General features: G+C 39.1%; 1 protein-coding gene and 1 non-coding gene across 20 annotated transcripts in view; both read right to left on the bottom strand.

Moving 5' to 3' along the window:
- The window catches only part of Pum1 (pumilio RNA binding family member 1), a 121,895-nt gene that overhangs the window by 5,607 nt on the left and 93,483 nt on the right, over positions 1-22,805 (bottom strand). For 11 of the 19 annotated variants that reach the window (XM_013074319.3, XM_004850797.4, XM_087214917.1 and 8 more), the window contains 6 exons: positions 12,552-12,819; positions 11,256-11,385; positions 8,692-8,826; positions 5,082-5,219; positions 2,262-2,387; positions 1,264-1,385 (listed from right to left, as the gene is read on the bottom strand). In XM_013074319.3, the coding sequence (XP_012929773.1) occupies positions 1,264-1,385; positions 2,262-2,387; positions 5,082-5,219; positions 8,692-8,826; positions 11,256-11,385; positions 12,552-12,819 (919 nt within the window). The remainder of the gene's footprint in view (positions 1-1,263; positions 1,386-2,261; positions 2,388-5,081; positions 5,220-8,691; positions 8,827-11,255; positions 11,386-12,551; positions 12,820-22,805) is intronic. The other 8 variants (XM_021262819.2, XM_013074320.3, XM_004850798.4 and 5 more) reach the window with 1 other exon arrangement.
- Positions 7,702-7,786, bottom strand: LOC147827219 (small nucleolar RNA SNORD103/SNORD85). The gene has a single exon (XR_015452854.1). It is a non-coding gene; the product is annotated as a small nucleolar RNA SNORD103/SNORD85 (small nucleolar RNA).

The raw sequence follows: 22,805 nt of genomic DNA, 5'->3' as shown, positions 1-22,805 counted from the left end.
GAGCCAGTACACCTGGTAGGAAGGATGTGGGAGTGGGGGCAGAGCATGGCTGAAGGTTTCCCCAGCAAAGAGTTCATGCAGGGGGAAAGAGCTACTCTGGATCACACAACCCTCATGCCTGTAATCCCAGCATTTGGGAGGCTGAGACAGAAGATAGGTGTAAGCTCAAGGCCAGCCTGGGCTACACAGCAAGATCCTGTCTCAAAAACAAAACAAAGCAAAACAGACAGACAGACAAACAAACAACAACAACAACAACAAAAAAAAAATGAAGAAGGAAAAGAGCCTTAAAAAATCCATACCTACCCAGTACAGGGCACCTTTGCTGACCAGCCTGCAAGATAGTCATTTAACTACAGCTTAGAAATTTCTAATGATTTGAAAGTAGCTACTTTCTAGGGCAACTACCATACAGGTGAATAGTTCTATTAAACATTCTTTCTTATCTCTCAAATCATCACACTTTGGGAGCTTTTATTTCTTTCCTCTATTTTTCATGTTAAAATCTAAGATTTTATAAATTAAAAATAAATATTAATAAACATAAAAACTATGTAAATATTACCTGCCCTGCAATTTATCCTAAAAACCAGGAAAGAAAATATTCAAAAAATGTAAAGCACTGTGTTATATAAATAGCAGGATAGCCAGAACCTACCTGAAGACCATCCCACTAAATCCATGGAAGAGTCATCAATTTCTTCTCCAGCCTCTGCTACTTATAAGTCACCTAAAACATCTTTCTCAACCTGGGAACAGCTAGCATGCTTCACTCTTGAGCCTGGACACTATGAAGCTGGAGATGAGATTCTGAGAATGTTGAGGCCTACAGAGATACTATAAACTGCCTGTCTTTCAGGCAAAAGAGGAACCTGAGTAATAAACATTCCATAGTTCCAAACAATTCAGTTAATGCAATGCCCAGTGTATCAAAGTCCTATATTTTAAATCACAGTCCCCAGATTTCACAGTGGCTGACTCTAGGGTAGTGAGAGGCCCACCTAAGAGGCTTCATGTGGGCCGGCGATTTAGCTCAGCGGTTCCGCCGCCTGCCTCGCAAGCGCAAGGTCCTGAGTTCAATCCCTGGTACCAAAAAAAAAAAAAGAGGCTTCATGTACCCCTTACTTTGTAGAACTACTTGACTTTTAAAGCTAGGTATGCTTGAAAAAATATTTAAAAGAATTATTATTCATTCTTTCTATAGCTGAACTACTATGTAATCTTCTCTTCTGGAATAGAAACCATGGAACTCAAAGCACATACCTTGCAAATTTGTGCTGACTTAATACAAGAACATTGCCTCGGATTTCTGCTACAATTTTGCTTTTATCCTCAGGGCGACCATGCTCCAATACATGTTGGATTACATAATTTCCATACTGATCCTGTTTAAAGAAACAAGAGAAGTAAAAATGTATATAAAAACCAGTTCTGTGGCTTATTTAAGTCTTACATCTAAGTAATCCCTATCTTTCTTATTCACCATGATGGATTATTGAATACTAATATTAGGGAATTTTTAAATAAATAATAACAATTTCCCCTATCCAAGGATTTTTTTTTTGGTACCCGGGATCGAACTTGGGTTCTTGCGCTTGCACAGCAGGCAGCGAAACCACTGAGCTAAATCCCCAGCCCTATTTCCCTTATCATTATAAAATAGGAACATATTATTTCTAGACAAGGGAATATCTTTTTATCCAACTATCTATCTATCTATTTATTTATCTACAGGTTCTGGTTGAATTTTTCATAAATTAGTGCATACAAAAAAGTAGGCCTATAATTTAAAAAGGGGAGGGGAGGTAGTCTTCTGAGAATAGAGTCATTAGCAAAATACAAATGGTTTGCTGTACCTTTCTGTAATAGATAAAAACTGGAAAGACTTATGTCCAAAACAAACACAGCTAATTATTTAATCAGTGGCAGAACAAGAGAAAAGTAACAAAGCCTGAAAGAAGCAATCAACTAATACACTTAGTTGGTCTGACAATGATGAGACTGCGACCTAGAGAAATTAAACGGTCTAAGGTGACAAAATCCACAGCAGCTCCAGAAGTCAGTTCTAACTCCGAGGTCCAGGCTATACTCACGAAACACAAACCGGGCTGCTAAAAAAGACATGCCCTCAAGACTCCATGGTACTTAAGGAATGTTAACTTCTTCTGGAACTATGTGGACAAAACACACCAGCTGCAGGTCTCCCAGGACACACTGAAGCCCACTTGTGTAAGCAGTGCCTCTACTGGCAACCCCACTACCTGTACAAGCTGCTCTGTGTGCTGATGAAGCTCCTCTAAAATAGGAAGAGTCTGGTCAGGAAGACAGTGCTCCAGGATTCTCTGAATCACTCGGCAGCCGTAAGGGTGCGTGGACAAAACAAATACCTAGAGCAGACAACATATAAAGAAAGGCAAAAATGACACTTACCACTTTCACTGCTTCAAAAGAATTTATACACACTATCGCACTGATTTTCACAAATGAACTTAAGGTATTTAACTTCTCTCTACAAATAACAAGGAGTATGTGTCTCTTGCACGTAAATACATCCATTCCTTAATTATTTTGGAAATTCATTTAATTTGTATAAATTCAGAACAAAAACAGACTTTTCCAAGCCCAGAAAGAAACAGTCACGAAAAACACATAGTTAAGAACAAGAGGGCCGGGGATTTAGCTCAGTGGTTCCGCCGCCTGCCTCGAAAGCAGAAGGACCTGAGTTGAATCTCCGGTACCAAAAAAAAAAAAAAAAAGAACAAGAGTGTCACTCAACGGCCTCTCCAAAAGATGGGTTTTTTAAAAAGAGAAGGGAGCGAGGTGCTCAAGCACAGACCACTTATCCAGTGCAAGCAAGGAGGGCTGGAAGAAAATCCTAAATGCTTTCCCATAAACACACCAACTGCATACAACTTTCTGAGGTTAACTGGGATGTTTTATTGGCTTTTGAGCAACAGAAAAGTGCATGGGCTTCAGGGCCAGGGATTTAGCTCAGTGGCACCACGTCTGTCTTGCAAGTGCAAGGTCCTGAGTTTGATCCCAATACCGCAAAAAAAAAAAAAAAAATGCATGGCCTTTAGATCAGACATTCAATCTTGATTCTGCCCACCCAAGCTAAAGGACATGCATCTCAGATCTGTAATCAGTAACAATGACAGAAGCAGTAAGAATAGTTAATATATACTGGATATTTTCCCATCAAGTGTCAGTAACTGCACTGAGAGCTTTATGTATGACTTTTATATATGTAGCTTTATGCTTAAAACTGATACTAATATACTGTATGATTCTGCTTGAGTTTAGCTTTATAAAAATGCTACACTCAGAGCCTAGAGCAATGCAGGAAATGTCACTCAACATTACATTTCCAACATTCACTTACAAGACAGTAGATGATTCTGTAGGTTATTCTGCATAGGTAGGTATACAGGATCCTGCTGGCTGAATGTCAGTATTTTAGAAACCCAATATCCAGCTCATGGACCTCCACACTGCTTAGTCTGTTCCCATAAATGGAATAATAATCTATTTTAAACAGGTCTAAATAGGTCTTAAGGAACATACATTGTGCAGATGTTACACGAGATGTGAACCCAGGCCAGGAGTACTAGATCAGTGGAAATATAAATGCTGAAATTAAAAAGATGAAACTAAATTATGTACCAAAATGACTGTGCCAGTATGCATTCCTATCAGCAGTATGCAAGACCCTGCATTCCCACCAGCAAACAGGAACTGAAGGGTGGGAAACACTCAGTCATTTGGGCCTCCTTTTGCATTTTCCTCGTTACTAATGGAATCAACTTTTTTTCCATATGTCAACTGGCAATCTGTGTTTCTTCTGTAAAATGTTACTTCATGTTTTGGGCTCATTTTTCTCATTACACTGTATTCTTTTCTTTGGTTACACAGGTTCTTTATATATTGTAGATATCAACTGTTTGACATTTCAATCTTGAAAATATTTTCTCCCTGGGCTGGGGGGATACAGCTCAGTGGTACAGCATTTCCCTAGCATGTGTCAGGCCCTGGGTTCCATTCCCCCAGCACCATGTTCAAAACAAATGCACACAGGCACGCATATTCAGGGTCTTACCATACCCTGCTTCCACATGGAGTCTTGTCTTTCAAGACCCTCTGAATCCTAACTGTAGTCTACTTAACCAGTAACTTAAGCAGTAACTGAAGAAATTACAAAACTTGAAAAAGTCAAAACCATTTACCAATCTAGGCTTAACTGTACATGCACCTGATAACCTACACCTGATTTTCACTACACATAAAAAAGTGGCATGTTTCACGCTCCTGTCAACTTAGAAGTCTGAGCGTATTATTTTTTGGCAAAAGGAAAGTAATAATTTAGAGGCAATTCAGGAAAAGCCAAAAAAATAACAACTTAGAAGCTGATGCTAAGAACAGACTTTTGACATGCAAGTATTATCTCTGGTTAGGTGGCCACTTAATGAAGTTCAAATCAATGTGAACCATATCCCCTCCAAAAAATTTCAGATAAGGGACACACAGTTATTTTAAAGATATATTCATGTATGACCTACATTACTTCTGCAAATGACTTTAATTTTTAAAATACCCTTTAAATACTAGAATAGCCAGGCAAGGTACAGAATGCCTATAATTCTAGCACTTGGGAGGCTGAGGCAGGAGGATCACTGTGTACTCAAGACCAGCCTTGGCTATACAGTGAGTTAAAGGTCAGCCTGAACTACATACTGAGACTCTGTCTCAAAAAAAAGATCAATTAATCAATCCAATCAATAAATATTAGGATACTACTTAAAGGAAAAAATTATTCAGCAATTATGAGATTTCATCTTAACAATTCTGATGACAGTGTTTCATTCCAACATGAGCAGACATCTGTATTAATGATGAAGAAAAGTCCCAAAGATACGTAAGGAAAGAAGGGTGGTAAAACAGAGCCACTTTGGAGGACTGTTTTTTGCTGCAGTCTCAGACAAACAAAGCATATTGAGAGCGTGCCACAAATCCTATTCTGTTCACTGCTCACAAGAGAAACACTCATTAATTTGCTTCCTTTATTTCTTTCCTAAGTCACTTACCTGCCCCTTAAAAGCATCAATAATAAACTGCAGTGACTGGGGCTGCACACATTCAATGCATTTCTGAACCACGTGATTGCCATTCTGGTCTTTGACACACTTGAGGACATGGCCGTCGAGTTCCCGGACCATCTCGTTCTATTGGAAACAAGGAAAGAAAACACCAACAGAATCACAGCAAGCAAACACCAGGACAGTCTAGTCTCCTTACCAGACATCAAGGTACTGAATGGAATCTATTAACAATGAAAGTGGAACAATGCAACTGTGGCAATATGACAATGCGGCAACGAATGAGGGCTCAAGTTCTTCCGTCTGTTTACAGATCTACTATACAGTAAAAGTTACTGTAAGGGTAACCAGTACCACAAAGGATCTCTAACTCGAGAAAGACTTCTTGGAGTTTTAACACATTCACGACAGGGCTGTAATTCATATGTCTCGCTGCTGGGCAGCTTGAACCACTGGTGGTACATATATGATTGTCCCATCAGGGGATTTTTATTAACTTTACTGGTAAAAATACCAATAAAAGTGATTAGATCTGTTTGTACCACCAGTGGTACAAGCCACCTGATGGGGACAGTCATGCATGTGCCACTGGTGCTTCAAGTCAGCAGGAACATATTTAAAAATGTAAACTTCTTCAAACAGAAGCATACTGTATTGGGCCGGGGATTTAGCTCAGTGGTTCTGCTGCCTGCCTCACAAGCACAAGGACCCAAGTTTGATCCCCGGTACCAAAAAAAAAAACCCCAGAAACATACTGTATTAAAAGATTTCACATGCAGTTCAGGATTTTATTTTGATAACCTTGTTAAGGCTTGTTATTAATAATAATAAGCATTAATCTAGAACTGACCCTAAATTGGCATAACTGTAAGTGCTTAGCATGTTTTTATTTATAGATTCCTAACAGACCTATGCACCGGGCACTATTATAGATGGAGAAGCAAAGCACAAAAAAATTGAAAGATTTTTTCAAAATCTAGACTCACGTTGCCAAAATTCAAACCCAAGTAATCTGGCTTCAGTGTGTGGTACTAGTGTTTGTTGGCAAACCAACTGTCAATTATATAATCTCCTGCACAGCCTTTCCACACACATATTTAGACACTGAGCTTGAGAGGAGTTAAGCCAGGTAATTAAAACTATGGATAGAGCTATGGTAGTACACACCTGTAGTTTCAGCCCTTCAGAGGCTGAGCCCCAGACTTCAAAGCCAGCCTGGACAACAAGAGAAAAATCGTATCTCAAAAAGAAAAAAAGAAGAGAAAGACTACAGGAGAAAGCAACAGAATCAGAATTCTAGCCCAGGCTGTGACTTCAACATCCATAATGACTGTGAAGTTTACAGGAATGTTTGCTCAGTTAACTAATGAAAACTGTCCAAACAAGGGAACACAGACAACAGCCAGACATCGAGTATGTGTGAATGTGACGTGCCTGTTTAAGGAATGGGTGTGACAAAGGGAGAGAAAGAAGAGAGAGTGAGATTCTGACTAAAGCCCTTCCCCAAAACTCACTGCCTCAGGAACCTGAATAGAATTGTCTACACATGGCTGCACCCTGGTACGTGCTACCCAATCTCCTTGCTGCCCCCAATCTGTTTACTGCACTGACTGTATTTCTGTTAGAAGACTACAGTCACTTTAAAATGATAAAATGGCTCAATTCCTGAGATGCTGAGTATGTCAAAGCAACTAAGATATAATCTAATTAAAGAAATTTAAGATTACAATGGTAGAATAAAAGGAAAGTTTACTAATCAAATGCCAGAAGAAAAGGGAAGCATCTATTCAAATAGCACAAAGAATAATTTACTCCAGAAGTGTAGTTACAGGAATGATAAATAATGAATAATGCTTATACAGTATAAAGATAAAGGTAACTTCTGAACAAAAGAAAAGATGACTTCCCTAAATATTTCCTTGATCTGAAAGAGGTAAAAAGTGCTTTGGAACTAAGCGAATTTCACCTAAAATAATAATCTTGCATCTAAAAAATAGCACATTATCCATAGCAGGAAGAAGTTCAAACTAGAACAGAACAGCCCAAGAGAAACATGACCAGAGAAAAAAAGATACAAAACTATGTAAGACAGAAAACAGCTTGAGGGGAAGGGAAGGGGGTTGGGGGGGATATCAACAAAAACCAACAAAAAAAAAAACCTTCCATAATATACCCATCCAATTAGAGAAGAGTAAAATGTTAAAAGTCAGCAACAAAAATCAACCATTTACCATGCTCATGGGAGAAAATGGAAGGCAGGGGTAGAGATATATAAGAAAGTACCATACTTCTACATTCTTTCAACCAGTGGTCAAGAAAGCAAAAACACCTCCCATTTTTAAAAGAAACAAGGACTGGAAATGTAGTTTAATGGAAGAGCACTTGTCTTTGTCTAGTACACTCAAGGCCAGGGGTTCACTTCCCCGTACCACAAAAAAAGAAAAAAGAAATTAAAGAGGAAAAATTCAATTATCCAGTAAAACTAAAATTAATAATAAACTCAACCTGAAGGACTCTGGACTCCCCCCAACCTACAGCTGCCATCGCCAGCACCAGAGGCTGGTGGTTTGGATGGGTTGGGTTGGAACTGGAGGTGGGCGCACGTCTGTCTGGCTCAGAACTTGAGTCCATAACAAAGATTCTCATTATCGAACTTTGTTCTCAGTGAGGGCAAGTGAGTCATCACTGCCAGACGATGACGACCCCTCCATTGAGAAGGGCTGAGGGAGCTCAGAGCCCCCGGCTGAGGGATGGGCTCAGAAGCACCCTGGGGCTTGGGGCACTGCCTGGCACAAGCACAGCTGCAGTGCACCCTGCCTGCTCATCGGCTTGCTTTGATCCCTGGGCCCTGTGGTCTGTGCAGTGACGGGGTGGACCCACTCTGTGACTATTCCTGCAGCCCGATGCCTCTTCGGGTGATTTCTCTGTCAGCTCTCCACTCACAGAACCTAACTGTTCAGATTTCTGTCCCTTTCCCCCTATCTAACTCTTCCTTAGCCTTGTCTTCTGCAAAGCCTTCCTTCTGGGACACTGGGGAGGGCAAGGGGCCCCTCTCATGTGGGTAACACTGCTCCTCCACACCAGACTGTGGGCAGCAGGCAGGGATCAGATCTTAGTCAACTCTGTGCTGCCCAGTGCTTGGCACAGAGCAGCAATTTGTTTAATACATGATAACAGAATGAGTAAACCAGGGAGCGGAACACAGGTTGGATGAAAGTTTTTGTTTGGTGTGATGTAAAGTTTAGATTGAGGAAAATGGCAACATATTAGCATTTTACCTGCTTCAATTATTGGTAAGGAAAGCACCCACCTTGTATAACTGCAACTATTAACGGCTAAGTTAATAAAAGTTAGTAAAAGTAAGTTAATAAGTTAGTAAAAGTGAATCTACTGGGTTTTTTTTAACACAAGACACTTGACCCACTACAAATTTACAAAACTGATTGCATAATTCATGCTTGCCATGCACAGAAAGGTAGCCATGAGTGCTAATGTAACACTGTGAAAGAAAACCAAAGACTGACAGATTTATAAGAGTCACTGCACGTACCACAGAGAAACATCAAACACCAAGAGAAAAGTTAAAGGGGAAACTTACAATTACCTGCTGGTCTGAGGGAATAAATTCAAGAGCTTTCTGTATAACTCTGCAGCCATACATCTGTAGTGCCAATGATAGGACGTGGCCTCGAATTCGTTCTGCCAAAGCCAGCTTCTGTTCATGGCTTCCAAACTAGATATAATATGTAGGTGAACACCGTTACTTAGGTAGGTAGAAGCAAAGAAACCAGAGAAAGCAAAGTTTTCACTATTCTCCACTAATCACTGACATAACCTTCTTTAGCCCCGTTACATATGATTAACTAAACCTTTTATTCAAAGATCCCTTGTTTCTTCAAGCCAGTAGTTCTGTGCCTGATTCTGAGAAATTTCTTTTAATGTTAAAATTTTTTGTCAGATACAATTCTAGCAACTTTTGCTAAGCAAATATGTAATCCTCAAAGCTTTCACTGATACTATTAAGTGAATATACTTCATTAATTATAAGAGCACAAGTATTTATTCTAAAATGAATAACATGTGGGAAACACTTTTTTAGAGCTTCAGACAATGCCTGGGAAAGATGCAAGGACTTCTTGCAGCAAATTACAGCATCTGAGGCATTGGGGGCCACTAGCTTAAAAGCTCTCTCATCTATGTGAAGTTTAAGCTAAACCATACACAGACACTATATCTTTCCAAGAATTGCTACTATTTACATGAGCCAATAGACTTGAGAGGGAAAAGGTAGTAGAATCAAGATTCAAGGTCAACCATTAAAATTAGAATGATTTTCTAACCTTGGCTTTTTTTGTTTTCAAATGGCATAATCATGAGATTAAAGAAGAATTTATGAATTCTCAGCCTGTCTAACCCCCTCATTTTCTGTTAAAGGACACTAAGATCCAGGGAAGTCTCTAGCTTTCTTCAAACCACAGTGTTATATTCTATTTGTATGTTCTGCGACCCCAACCTCAACCAGCTTCTAGAGAAGCTATTTTTGTATCTATAGCAAGCTGGCAGTATAGAAACATTCTAATGTCAAAAGTACAAGAGACACATTTAGATTTTAGTGTACATTTACAACTTAAAGCTTCATAAGAAAAAATGGAGATGATAAAACCTTTGAGTAGGAAGCCTTTATTTTCCTCATACTGAAGACTGAATCCAGGACCTCATGCATATTAAGGAAGCACTTTACCACTGTGCTACATCCCAAGCCCTTTTTAGTTGTTTACTTTTAAATTTGAGACATGATCCGGTTTAACTGCCCAGGGTTGGCCTCAAACTTGCAGTCCTCTTGCCTTGGCTTCCCAAATAGGTAGGTTCCCATGCATGTACCACCATGCCCAGCAGAAGACATTTTTGTAATCTTCATACAAACCAAGTAAAATGTAAGAACTTTACGAAGTTGTTTGGTGGGAGGCAGTATTCCAATATTTATTTCTATAACAGATTCTTTTTTTTTTGGTACTGGGGATCGAACTCAGGACCTTGTGCTTATGAGGCAGGGGCTGGAACCACTGAGCTAAATCCCCAGTCCTACAGATTCTTAATTTCAATAATTTTACCTTCCATGGTTTATAGCTGGATGTGCCACACACACACAAAACCTCATGATCAACTGGGTGCTATACTCACTGGTGTATTAGTACACTGATGAGTTTATGTTGGGAGGTAGTGTATGGTCATAAGAGGAGGGTAACTGAGGGCCTTACCTAGAAGGGTGTTATCTCCTATCCTGGCTTTTCTTCCCTCTCTCTGCTTGTCTCTCTGTGCCCTCTACCCCTTCCTGGCTGTCAGGGCAGGAGCAGCTTTCCTCCATTTGGCCCTTCCACCATGCCATTTCTTCCTCGACCCAGGTGACCATAAAAAGACTGAAGCTTTTAGAATGGGAGTCAAAATGAAGCTCCCCTCCTTCAAGTTGTGAGGATCAAGTATCCCAGAAATGAACGAAGTGACTAAAGGGCATTCTGGATTCGTAACTTGGATTGCCAATAATGGTGTGCAAAAAAAAAAAAACAAACTAAACTGTCCTCCTCTGAAATTTTAACTAATTAGAGGACACAGATAGTAACACAACATTTTCTTATTTTCTTTTCAAAGTCAATGATAACAGTGAGTGTATTCAAATTAAGAGGTGAAGTAAGAAGCAATGGCCAAAGGATCTTCCAAGAAGCATTCAACAATCTAGTTTATAAAGAAAAGTACTGGAGTTGGTGTTTAAAGACAATTCTTTAGGAATCTTTAATTCTTTTTTCATTTTTTACAATATATAATTGTGATTCTGCTAAAAATTACCTTAAAACGATTATTTCCTCCAAAGGTGACGTACTTAATGAAACCAGTCTGACAATCAAAAATAAACGTGCTGAGTCTTAAATGGGAACAAACCAAACGTCCAGAATAAACTAGCATGACCTGTTTGGGTACTTAATCATATAAAATGAGTAAACTACTGCTAATGAACTGGAAAAAACTAAGAAACCTCTTCAGAAAGACCACACACACTGCATTTTAAGGACTGGAATGGAATCAGAACTGTTCTTTTAAAAGGCCAGTGAAAAGCAAAACACTCTGGATATTCTCTAAAGTCAAAGGATAGAAAGAACAAAGACTTACTTCAAAGAACTTCTGAATGACATAATTTCCAAACACATCTACCATTAGCTGGTAAGCAGCCTGGAGGATTTCATTGAAGACAAGCTGACGCTCAGCCGCCGTAGCACGCTCTAGTTTCAGCTGAATGAATCTGAAGTACAAAGTAAAACGGGAAATTAAAGACTTGGAAATTAATAAGTCACACTTTATCAGCTCTGAAATATGCATTCACATGTGCAAACAATAAACTGAGTGTTGTTTAAATGAGTCAGTTGAGAACTTAAAAGAACTTCTGAAAGGAGGAATTATCCCAAGTAGCTGAACTTTTAAAACTTTTAACACATTTCTTTATTGTAGGACAAGTGTACCAAATTGAGAGTCCTTCTTGACTTTTGCCTTTAGAAGCCAGTCCCACATCAGTGAACTCAAAGCTTACAACCCTTGCTATAATCCTTAACTCATATCCAGAAACAGCAATATTCATTATCTTCTTAAGCAGCAGATAAGCAGTTTGCCTTGCTCAGCTCAGGAAAATCATTCTGTTTCTGAATCTTACCTATTCATTCCAAACATGAGAAGCACTTGTGCAGCAGCAGGCTGCCAGAACTTACAGTGAAGAGAGGTTATTGTAAGTTGTTTCACTGCGTACAGAGAGAGGGAAAAAAAGCTAACAGAAACCGAAAGGGATGGGAAAGAAGGATGGGTGATGTCATCAAATTATGTTTCATCTCTAGGAAAAAGCCCCAGAGCAGCCAAGCAGAAGGAGGCAGACTAAGCCTAGTCCGGTCTGCTATAGCAGCTGCCACCCTCACCTCTGTAAGTGGTAGATCTGCCTTACTCTTACCCAGCTGAGATCCAAAATTACATTTAAAGACTCTTCTCTTTGAAAACAAAGGATTCTTTATATTGCTTAAAAGTAACAAAAGCTGCGCAGGCACCAAGGACCTGAGTTCGATCCCCAGTGCCAAAAAAAAAAAAAAAAAGTAGCAAAAGTGTGCACATGCCTTCATGTTAGCACTTCTGTTTCTTAAGACTGTAAAGGTTTGGGAGATTCTTAGGAACTAAAAACACTCTTTTTCAGCAAGCTAAAAGGTTTGCTCAAAGCATGTGACCTATACTACAAAAGGCTCTATCCAAACACTTATCTGGTGACCCTTGTTATCCATGTCCTTCTGAAATAAGTAACAGGAAGCATACTAGAGGTATACTCTGTTTGAATCATACTATGGCAATTTGTTTTAGTACATGCCTATGTGAGGCATGGAATTTAAGGCATTAAGATTTCAGTTACCTTAAGTGCCAAAGCCAAGTCCTCACCTGGACCCATGCTGGTCTTGGGAAAACTCCATTATGTGTCCAGCAATCTCCCGCAGTTGTAAATTAGGGTACCGATTATTTCGAAAATCTTCCAAAAGTCTGCTCCTGCCAGAGGGCATAACATCAGACATTCCATATCGCAAACGAGAGGAGGAAAAAAGGGTGCTGCTGGGACTGAAGAGACTGGAGGCACTGCTTGCACTGCGGTACTTGGCTTCAGCACCGGGAGCAGCAGAGATGTATCTTCCACTGCCGTTTGTGAGTCCTCCTGTTGGTTACAGAACAGAAGAACTTAAGACTATTCTTAACAGTATTCAAGAGGGGAAAAAGTATCCCACACATAAAATGCTCCATCATCTCTGATTTTTTTGATTCTGTTGCTTTTGTGTTAGGACTCAATTCTATCAGTGCTGCAACTTTTATAAGGCCAACTGACCAATATGGAAGGAAACTTTTAGACAAAGACTGAGAAGGTGGTGCTTTTTTTCACTGACAGTAGACTGCTAGCAAGAATGAAGCAATAAGCTAGGCATGGTAGCACATGCCTGTAATCCTTTTAAGTGAGAGGCTGAGGCAGGAGGATCACTGTGAGTTTGAGGCCAATCTGGGCTACATAGTGAGTTCAAGGCCAGCATGAACTACATAGTGAGAGTCTGTCTGAAAAAAAACAATGATGAAGATGATGATGATGCCAGGATGGCCCACAGTAAAGTGCCTACCATGTGAACCCAGCATCTGAGTACCAGTAGAAAAGACTTAAAAAATGCAGTGAAGATTCAGTGATTTTCTGCTCTGGGCCCTGCGGAGACTTCCTTAAATAACCTTCACTTCCATCTTAAACCCATCCTTAAAAATGAGAGTAACCACATTAGTCTATTTATACACAACAAACTCCCAAGAAGCTTTCTGTGAAGGAATAATTTTGCTGATAAACAGAAATTTGAAAAGCACTAAGATACCCAAGGCCAAGGATGAGGGGGTAGAAAAAAGAAGACACACTTTGGAATGGTAGCTTTCAAGTTCTTCATTCCAAACACGAGGCATTTCACAATTTCTATGAACAGAGCCAGAAATGACTGCAGTAGCATCAACCTTCATGCCACTGATACTGATGTTTTAACTGGTGAGAACAGAATAATAATTGAGTCTCTACACAGGTGAGATAGAGATATGACCAAAGGCTTATCAAATAGGTAAACCAGGGCTGGGAGTACAGATCAGTGGTAGACCATGTGTCTAAAGTGCAAGGCCCTGTGTTCAATCCCCAGCCAGCCATAAACACATATAAAGGAGCATAAGTATAACAAGTACATGTTTGAAAATTTTTTAAATAATGGCTATTTTTTAGACTGTACTATAAAAAGGTCATGAAGCCTTTTGAGGTGTGGGGGCAGTGCTAGGGATAGAACCCAAGGCCTCCCTCTAGCACAATGGGCAAGTGCTCTATTAATGAGCTACACTCCCAGTCCTCACAGTTGTTTTTCCCCCTCCTTTTCTGGAGACAAGGTCTCGCTGTATAGTCCAGCCTGGCCTTGAACTATGTAGCCCAAGCTAGCATCAAGCTCTTAGCGATCCTCCAGCCTCAGCCTCCCAAATGCTGGGATTACAGTCGTGTGCCACCAGGCCGGCTCCCCCTCCTTTTAAAGAAACAAACAAAACAAAAGCAAAGAAATGCCACAAACTACAAAGAGCTTAGATGCTTAGACTGATAACAATTCAGAATCCATGAGCAAACTCACCCACCTGAACTGCTTGTTAACTTCTTCGTGAGTTTTAATGAAAGTCTGGTTTGGAGTTTAATGGTAACTATAGAAAGATAACTGGCTTGGATTTCTCCAGATTTCCAGGGCCCAGCGTCAAAGATCTGGGTCTCAATGAAAGTAACAGAACCAAAAGAAAATGGCTCAATGTTAAATTCTGTTAAATATTTACTGAGCATTTGTCCTATCTCTACCTCTATACTACATGTTTTTCCATATACTTTCTAAGGAATTCTCATTGGCCTTTTTATGAAGGCGTTTTTAATTTCCATTTATGTAATAAGAAATTAGGATCCAGAGAGATGAAATGATCATCCAAATACATAATACTCATAACTGTCTTGGCCAGAATTCAGAGCCAGGTTCCTGACTCCTGGGTCAGGGTCCCTGCAATTACACAAAATCCATATTCTGACTCAGTTATGTCAAGTTTTCTTATTCTCTGGAATGCTGCTATTTTTGTTGAATTCCACAATATTTTCTAATCCAAGAAGAAAAGAAAGCAGATTTATTTTAAAATAAGACAGTAATCATATGACTGTTTTTTATTCCATTTCAGAAACCACTTTTTTCTCTGTGAGAGATTGAGAGAGATAGTGAGAGATGGTGCAGCAGGTATTAGAATAACATGACAATACCAACCAGCATGCCTAAGAGGGAATGCCACAAATATACATAGTTTTAGAATGATTTAAAGGTATCTTAAGAACATGGCCACTGACCAAAACAGATAAACTGGAATAGCCAAGTTCTTGGTGACAATGTTGAATGATAAGGCAAATCAATTCTGAACACTGTCCTATAACTACAGTTCCAGTTATATGACCCAATACATGCACTTACTTTTTAAGCTACTAATAGTTATGGAACTTGTTTTTGGGGGTTTTTTTGGGTTTTTTGTACCAGGAATCGAACTCAGGACCTTGTGGTTGAGAGGCAGGCATGATGCCACTGAGCTAAATCCCCGGCCCAAGCTACTATTAGTTAGATTTTCTATTATTGTGGCCTAAAAAATACACTAATCCATAAAACAAAAGGCTAGAGGGGGAAATGGTTACTATACCTATACATTCACCCTTAAGTTTTGATTTTCTGCCTCTGGTCTCATGGGCTCCAGACAGTTATAAACACAGACACAAATACACGCACACACAAATACACACACACACACACCCCACACCACACCACAGCGCTTTTATTATTGAAAAAATATACAAATCTCTCAAAAGGAAAAGAAACTTTCCCAGGTACTATTTAGTACCTGTAAGTGGCAAAACGAGAATTCAGATATATTTTGTGGGGGCTAAGCAGTATATCTTTAAACATTATTCTCATGCCTAAATTTTTGATTCAAGTTCTCTGGTTGTTTACTGGAAAGAAGCCTGGCAAGAAGACCATCCATATTTGGTGACTGGATCTCACTTAGATGAAGAATGTGAAGAAGCATTTTTCACAGTTCCTCATAGCTCATACAACTAACTACATGTACTTGTATCCAACCCATTACAGCCCTGAAAGTACTTAAATTTGCAACTCTTAAAAGAAACATTTCTCATCAGACTTTAAAAGCTGTCTCTCATTATTTCTCTGTTTCCTATACCATCTTCCCAGTGGTAGAATTCATAGGACTATGTTCTACAAAAACTTTCCACAGAAATTAAGTAAGTGTATAAATGTTTTCTGTGCTCCAGTATTTTTTATATAATCCTACTAAAGGACTTTCTGTCAGTGGCCATCTAGTATATCAACTGCTTGGTGTGTGGAATTTCTTTTATTTGTGCTTGGTACTAATAGATCTTACACACGCCTCATGAGCAAAGCCTCGTCTTGTAAAGACCTCTTGCCATCTTTCAAGAAAAATTCCCAAAGCCCCCAATACCTACCTCTACACATAATACAGGAAGATGCAACAGTGTTCATCAAAATGTTTTAAAATTAAGCTCTTCCCAATCCAATCAAACACAATACAAAGGTAGTCCTGAATTAAAGTTAAGGCTAAGAATATCACTGGTGCATGATAATATGTCTAAAGTGTCTTAATTTTCACATGGTTAGTTTTACAGCTGATAAAGTCACTTTCAGAGATTCTGTTCAGAATGAGCAAGTATCTAACTAAAGGTGTACACACAACTGGCAACCTGCACTTAGTACAGGTTTCTCAATAATAACAGATACCACTTCAGTCTGGGCAAGGACAAAGAAAAGCATTTTGTCTTTGCACTTTGCTTAGCCTAAGAGATGAACAACACATGCAACTTTGAATATAAAAGACAGAATTTTAGGAAGACAGAAATTTTATAACAATAATAAAACTAAATGATCGCACTATTCTGTTCTAGGTAGATTATGTTTTGAATTTTCTTTTACAGTATTTCAACCTTAAGAAATGAAAAAACATAATACTTTTCTTCCAGAACACATGAAAAGCCTGGGGGTTGTCAATCATGCCTTAAAATAAATTATATCAGCTACCTTTTGATCTTAAAAGTTTTAAATGGTACAAACCAGGCATTGTGCAGAAAACTGTAAGCATCAGCTGGGTGCCAGTAGTCCTAGCTACATGGAAGGCTGAGGCAGGAGAACTTCAAGTTCAAAGCCAGCCTGGGCAACTTAGAGAGATCTTGTCTCAAAATAAGGCCAGGGGCTATAGTTCAGTAGTACAGCACTTACTTAGCATGCACAAGGCCCTGGGTCGAATCCCCAGCACTGCAATATAAAAGGGAGGGAAGACAGAAAAAGAGAAGCGGAGGAAAGGGAGAAGGGGAAGGGGGAGAGGAGAGAGGATAGGGGGAGATCATCAAAATGGAAAAACATACCCGGAAATAAGGAGAGGATGGGTACTGGACAGAGATATATGGCTTGTCGGACATAAAAACATTAAGAATCAGATTTTTGGGAGATTCACATCCACATCATCCCTTATGCCTTTTCTTTTTGAGGTAGGAGCTAGAATTTACTATAGGTGGATACTTTATAGGTGAGCACTTACATATAAGCTTCATCTAACCCTTTACAAAAGTTATAGACAGGCCAGGGATTTAACTCAGTGGTACAGCCACCTGCCTTACAAGCACAAGGTCCTGAGTTCAATCCCCAGTACCAAAAAAACAAAAAACCCCAAACTTATAGAGATAGTTAATAATCATATTACCTATTAATAATTATGAAAATAACACTATCAAATCGAGGCCAGGTAGTACATTCCTGTAATTTTAGCACTCTAGGAGGCTGAAGCAGGAGCATCTTAAATTCAAGCCAGCCTGGGCAACTCAGCAAGACTATGCCTCAAAATAAAATATAAAAGAAAGGAACTGGAGATATAGCTCAGTGTGAAGGCCCTAGGTTCAACCTCCAGTACTAAAAAAGAAAAGTGAAATTGAGAAATATAACACAAACTTTTAAGCCAAATAAATACTTGCAATATCCGTCTTGTTCCAAGTCACAAATATTATATGTACTACCAAGCTTGCATGTTTATGTGTACTGAGTATATAGGTGGGAGATGGGAAGGAGACATTTTTGAGGAAGAGGAAATTTCACTTTTTAAAAAAAATCACATTATGGTGGGCCGGGCATTTAGCCAGTGGCACCATGCCTACCTTGCAAGTGCACGATCCTGTGTTCCATCCCTGGTACCAAACAAAAAAAAAACAAAACAGGGCCAGGGATTTAGCTCAGTGGTTTCGCCGCCTGCTGCGCAAGTGCAAGGACCCGAGTTGGATCCCAGGTACCAAAACAACAAAACAAAACAAAACAAACAAACAAAAAAAACCCAATTACATTATGGTAACAACTCCAATAGCTTAGATGAACAAATTCCTAGAAAGGCACAAATGATCAAAACTGACTCAAGAAATACAAAAATTGAACCTGTAAGACCTATAAGATTTAAAGAAACTAAATCAGTAATTCAAAATCTTACCACAAATAAACTAAGACAGCTTCACAGGTGAATTTTGCAAACACTGAACAAAGTAATGCCGATACTCCAGAAACTAGAGGGTAGTGATCCATTTCCAAAAGGTCAATTATCACCAGGACACCAACCCACACAAAAACATTACAAGAAAAGAAAACAAAATATCCTTATGACTATAAATGTAAAACCCACAACAAAAATATTAACTGAATACAACATGACCAGATGGGATTTATCCTTGGACTGAAAGGTTGGATTAACATCTAATATTCAACTAATGTAATGTACAGTACCATATTCACAAGAGAAAGGACAAAAAAATCACACAATTATCAATAAATTTTTTTAAATTGGCAATGTCCAAAACTTATTCACAACAAAAACTCAACAAACTAGGAATAGCAGAAAACTTCCTTATCCTAATAAATGGCATCTACTGAGAGCCAACTATGATCAACCGTAAAGGTAAGAGATGAACATTTTACCCTCCAAGATTAGGAACAAGGCAAGGAAATGAGCTCTCATCTATTCAACACAGTACTAGAGGTTCTACCAATGCAGTCAGGCAAAAAATACAAGGCATCTAGATTGGAAAAATTATATTTAATCTTGTATACAGAAAGTCCTGGGCCGGGGATTTAGCTCAGTGGTTTGGCCACCTGCCTTGCAAGCACAAGATCTCGAGTTCGATCCCTGGTAAAGAAAGAAGAGAGAAGAGAGAAGAATGGAGGGAGGGAGGGAAGGAGGGAAGGAAGGAGGGAAGGAAGGAGGGAGGGAGGGAGGGAAGGAAGGAGGGAAGGAAGGAGGGAGGGAGGGAGGGAAGGAGGGAAGGAGGGAGGGAGGGAGGGAGGGAAGGAGGGAAGGAGGGAAGGAGGGAAGGAAGGAAGGAAGGAGGGAAGGAAGGTCGGTCCTAAAGAATTCACACAAAATCATCAGAACCAATAACAGTGAGGTGTTTGCAGGATACAGATCAATATGCAAAACTGGACTATATATCTATAAGCAAACAACAAAATCCAAAAATAAAACTAGAACACAATTCCAGTCACAATAGTATAAAAAAAATACATACTTGGAAACAAATTTAACAAAAGAAATGTAAGTCCTGAACACTGAAAGTTAATGACGAAGAAAATGATGCTAGGACAACTAAGCTATCCACAGGTGCAAACATAAGCAATGTCTCACGAAAGAGACAAATCGACTCAAAGTAAAATGACTAGAATGTAAGAGCTGAAACAATAGAATTTTTTAGGATGAAAGAAAAAAATCGTTAAAGCATAAAATCTTTATAGTATAAAAGCTTTAAGACCTTCTATTAGGCAAAGATTTCTTAGATACTATATCAAAAGCACAATAGGGCCAGGGATTTAGCTCAGTGGTTTCACCACTTGCCGTGTAAGCAGCAAGGACCGGAGTTCGATCCCCAGTACCAAAAAAAAAAAAAAATAAAAGGACAATAGTGCCAGGGATTTAGCTCAGTGGTGCTGAAGTGCAAGGTCCTGAGTTCGATCCCTGGTACAAAAAAAAACACAATAAGTTGAACTTCATCAAAATTAAAATGTCACAATTCATAAGACATCACTTTAAAAATGAAAAGAGAAATACACTGAAGGCAAAACATAGCTCATAAAGAATTTATATCAAGAATATACGAAGATCTCTTACAACTCAGTAATAGAAATGAATAAGCATACTAAAAGATGCTCTTGAGCCTGCATCCAGTTATCAGGAAAATGGAAATAAAATCACATTGGAATACCACTTCATATCCAAGAGATTTTGGGATGGGTGTGTGTATGTGTGTGTGTGTATTTTGTTTTGGTTTTTAGTTTTCTTAAGACAGGGTCTCACTATGTAGTTAAGGCTGGCCTCAAACTTGCGGCAATCCTCTTCACTCAGCTTCCCAAGTATTGGAATTACAGGCATGTGCCATCCACACCTGGCTGCAATAGTTCCATTAACACGTTCACAACAAGGTCATAATTCATATGTCTCACTGCGGGGCAGCTTGAACCACCATGGTATATGCATGACTGTACCACTTGCACCACCAGTACTACAAGCTGCCCAATGGGACAGTTGTGCATGTACCATCTGTGATTTAAGCCAGCAGGAATGTGTTAGGACAGAAATAAATGTTGAGGAGAAAGTACAGAAATTGGAACCTTCACACACTGCTGGTGAGAATGTAAAAATGATACAGAAATTTGTAAAATAGTTTAAGTTTCTCAAAAAGTTTAATATGAAGCTCTCATACGATCCAGCAACTCTACTCCTACAGAAATAATGTGGACACACAAGGGGCTGCATGGGAATGTTCACAGCAACATTATTTCTAACAGCCAAAAACTGGACCCAGTAATTGTGCACTGGCTGTTGAATGGAAGGGCAAAACTGTGGTATATACATAAAATGAAAGGCAATTCAAAAAGGAACAATTTGCTGGTGCATAGTATCTCATGGATGAATCTCAAAAAAAATGCAAAAAAAAAAGAAGCCAAGCTGGGGATTTAGCTCAGTGGTGCCACCACCTGCCTCACAAGCACAAGGTCCCAGGTTCAATCCCAGTACCACCCCCCGCCCCCAAAAAAAGAAGAAGCCAAGCTGGGTGTAGTGGAGCATGTCTGTAATCTACGTCCTTGAGGAGGAAAGTTTAGGGAGGAAGATCATAAATGTGAGACCAATCTGGGCAATATAGTGAGTTCAAGGCTGGCCTAGTCTATATAGAAAACTCTGTCTTAAAAAAATCAAGTACTATACAGACATACATATTTTATGTCCAGAAAATGCAGAGTCAAAATAAGAATGGGGATTAACTATAAAAAGACAGGAGGGGAGGTCTCACTGAGGGGATGAAAGTCTTATAAAATGGATTTATAATAACTGCTGTACCACTTGTAGTTACTAAAATACACTGAATAGTAAGTATACTTAAAATGGGCAAATTTTAATCATATCTAACTTGGTAGAGTTTTTTTCCTATGTCACAACTTCAAACAACTGGTAATGAAAAGCCACTGAATGGGCCGGGGATTTAGCTCAGTGGTTCCAGTGTCCGCCTCACAAGCGCAAGGTCCCGAGTTTGATCCCCGGTACCAAAAAAACAAAACATAAAAAAGCCACTGAAGATTCTTAAGTGGGAAATCAAATGACTGATGAATAATGAAAAAAATTACTAAGCAGATCACTGACTTTTTAAAGAAATATTCTAACATAGGCCTGACTACTGACTGGAGAAAGTGTGAAAATGATGTGATGGAGAAAAACATCCACATTGGTACAACAGAGACAGGCTAGTATGTACATTCAACTACTTCTTAATTATGGGGTATTTAAAAATCCGTACTTTAAACCATGCTAAGTTTAAGTTTCCATGTGCAGAGGAATTCTGAGTATTCAATATACTGACTATGAAATGCATATAATGGCTGCTCACAATCCAGTAACTGAGGGCTGATGGCAGCAGCAAGTAATATTAACAAGAGAAGCTATACTAGGAATGGCTCAATATACATTTGTTAGGTGTCTTGCACCACAAGGAAGGCAGTTTAAGGCCTTTTTATAGACACTGTTGCAAAGCAATTACCACAGATCTATTTTGTAAGACTAAGGGGGGAAAAACCCTTTTCTCAAAGAAGCAGACTGAAATGAGGCAAAGCTCTATTGACTCAGACATGAATTTCCTCAGAAATGGCACATAAACTATGTGCAGGAATAGAAGTCCAATGCAAATGCACACAAATAAAATTACTTGAGGTTAATTTATGTTATACATAAACCTTTGCAGGCAGCAAGTCTCTGAAAGAATTAAAACACTAATAATTATTTCCTATTTAATAAGGAAAATAAGAAGTAAGAAGTATTTCAGGGCCAGGGATGTAGCTCAGTGGTGCCACACCTGCCTGGCAAGCACAAGGTCCTGAGTTCGATTCCCAGTACCAGGGGGAGAAAAAAGAATTAAGAAGTATTTCATTCAATTGCTGATACATTGGAAAAATGAAAGGCATTAAAAATGCAAGTAATATTTCCAGCTCCATTTTCACATGCCAAGGAGCCACAGTATTTAGTTCAAAGTTGAAAAACCACAGCCTCCAGAATCAATTCGGTCTACTACTTATTTTTTATAAATCTGGTCCACAAAATCTAAAATACTATCTGGCTTCTTTAATCACTACGTAAATAAAGCTTTGCAGATTTAGTTTATTTAATACTGTGCAGTATGAGGTGACACAGTTCAAATTTTAAATGAAGAAATTAAAAGGCAATATTTCTGGATCTGATAATGGACTGGTTGAGAAGATATCCTGGGCACATCATGTGGTGAAATACATACACTGAAACAGTAGGCTTTAAGAGTCAATACTGCTCAAATTTGAATCCACCCAGGCAAGACAAAATTTCTGAGATGCTGTTTCATGTGTGTAACATGGGGATGATCCCTGCCCCTTCCAACCCTGTCTGTACAGGACCCAAAGCCATTAACACTGTAGCAAGTAAATGTTAGGTCCACAAATATTCATTCCTCCCTTCTATCCACAATATCATACTGGGACTTTGACCTCCCTTCTTATT

This window comes from Heterocephalus glaber, unplaced genomic scaffold (assembly GCF_053883595.1).
Source record: "Heterocephalus glaber isolate CG9 unplaced genomic scaffold, H.glaber_assembly_v1.0 deba00001452, whole genome shotgun sequence".
NCBI classification, from domain to species: domain Eukaryota; kingdom Metazoa; phylum Chordata; class Mammalia; order Rodentia; family Bathyergidae; genus Heterocephalus; species Heterocephalus glaber.
Note: the sequence above shows the minus strand (reverse complement) of the source record. Positions and strands in the feature narration are given on the sequence as shown.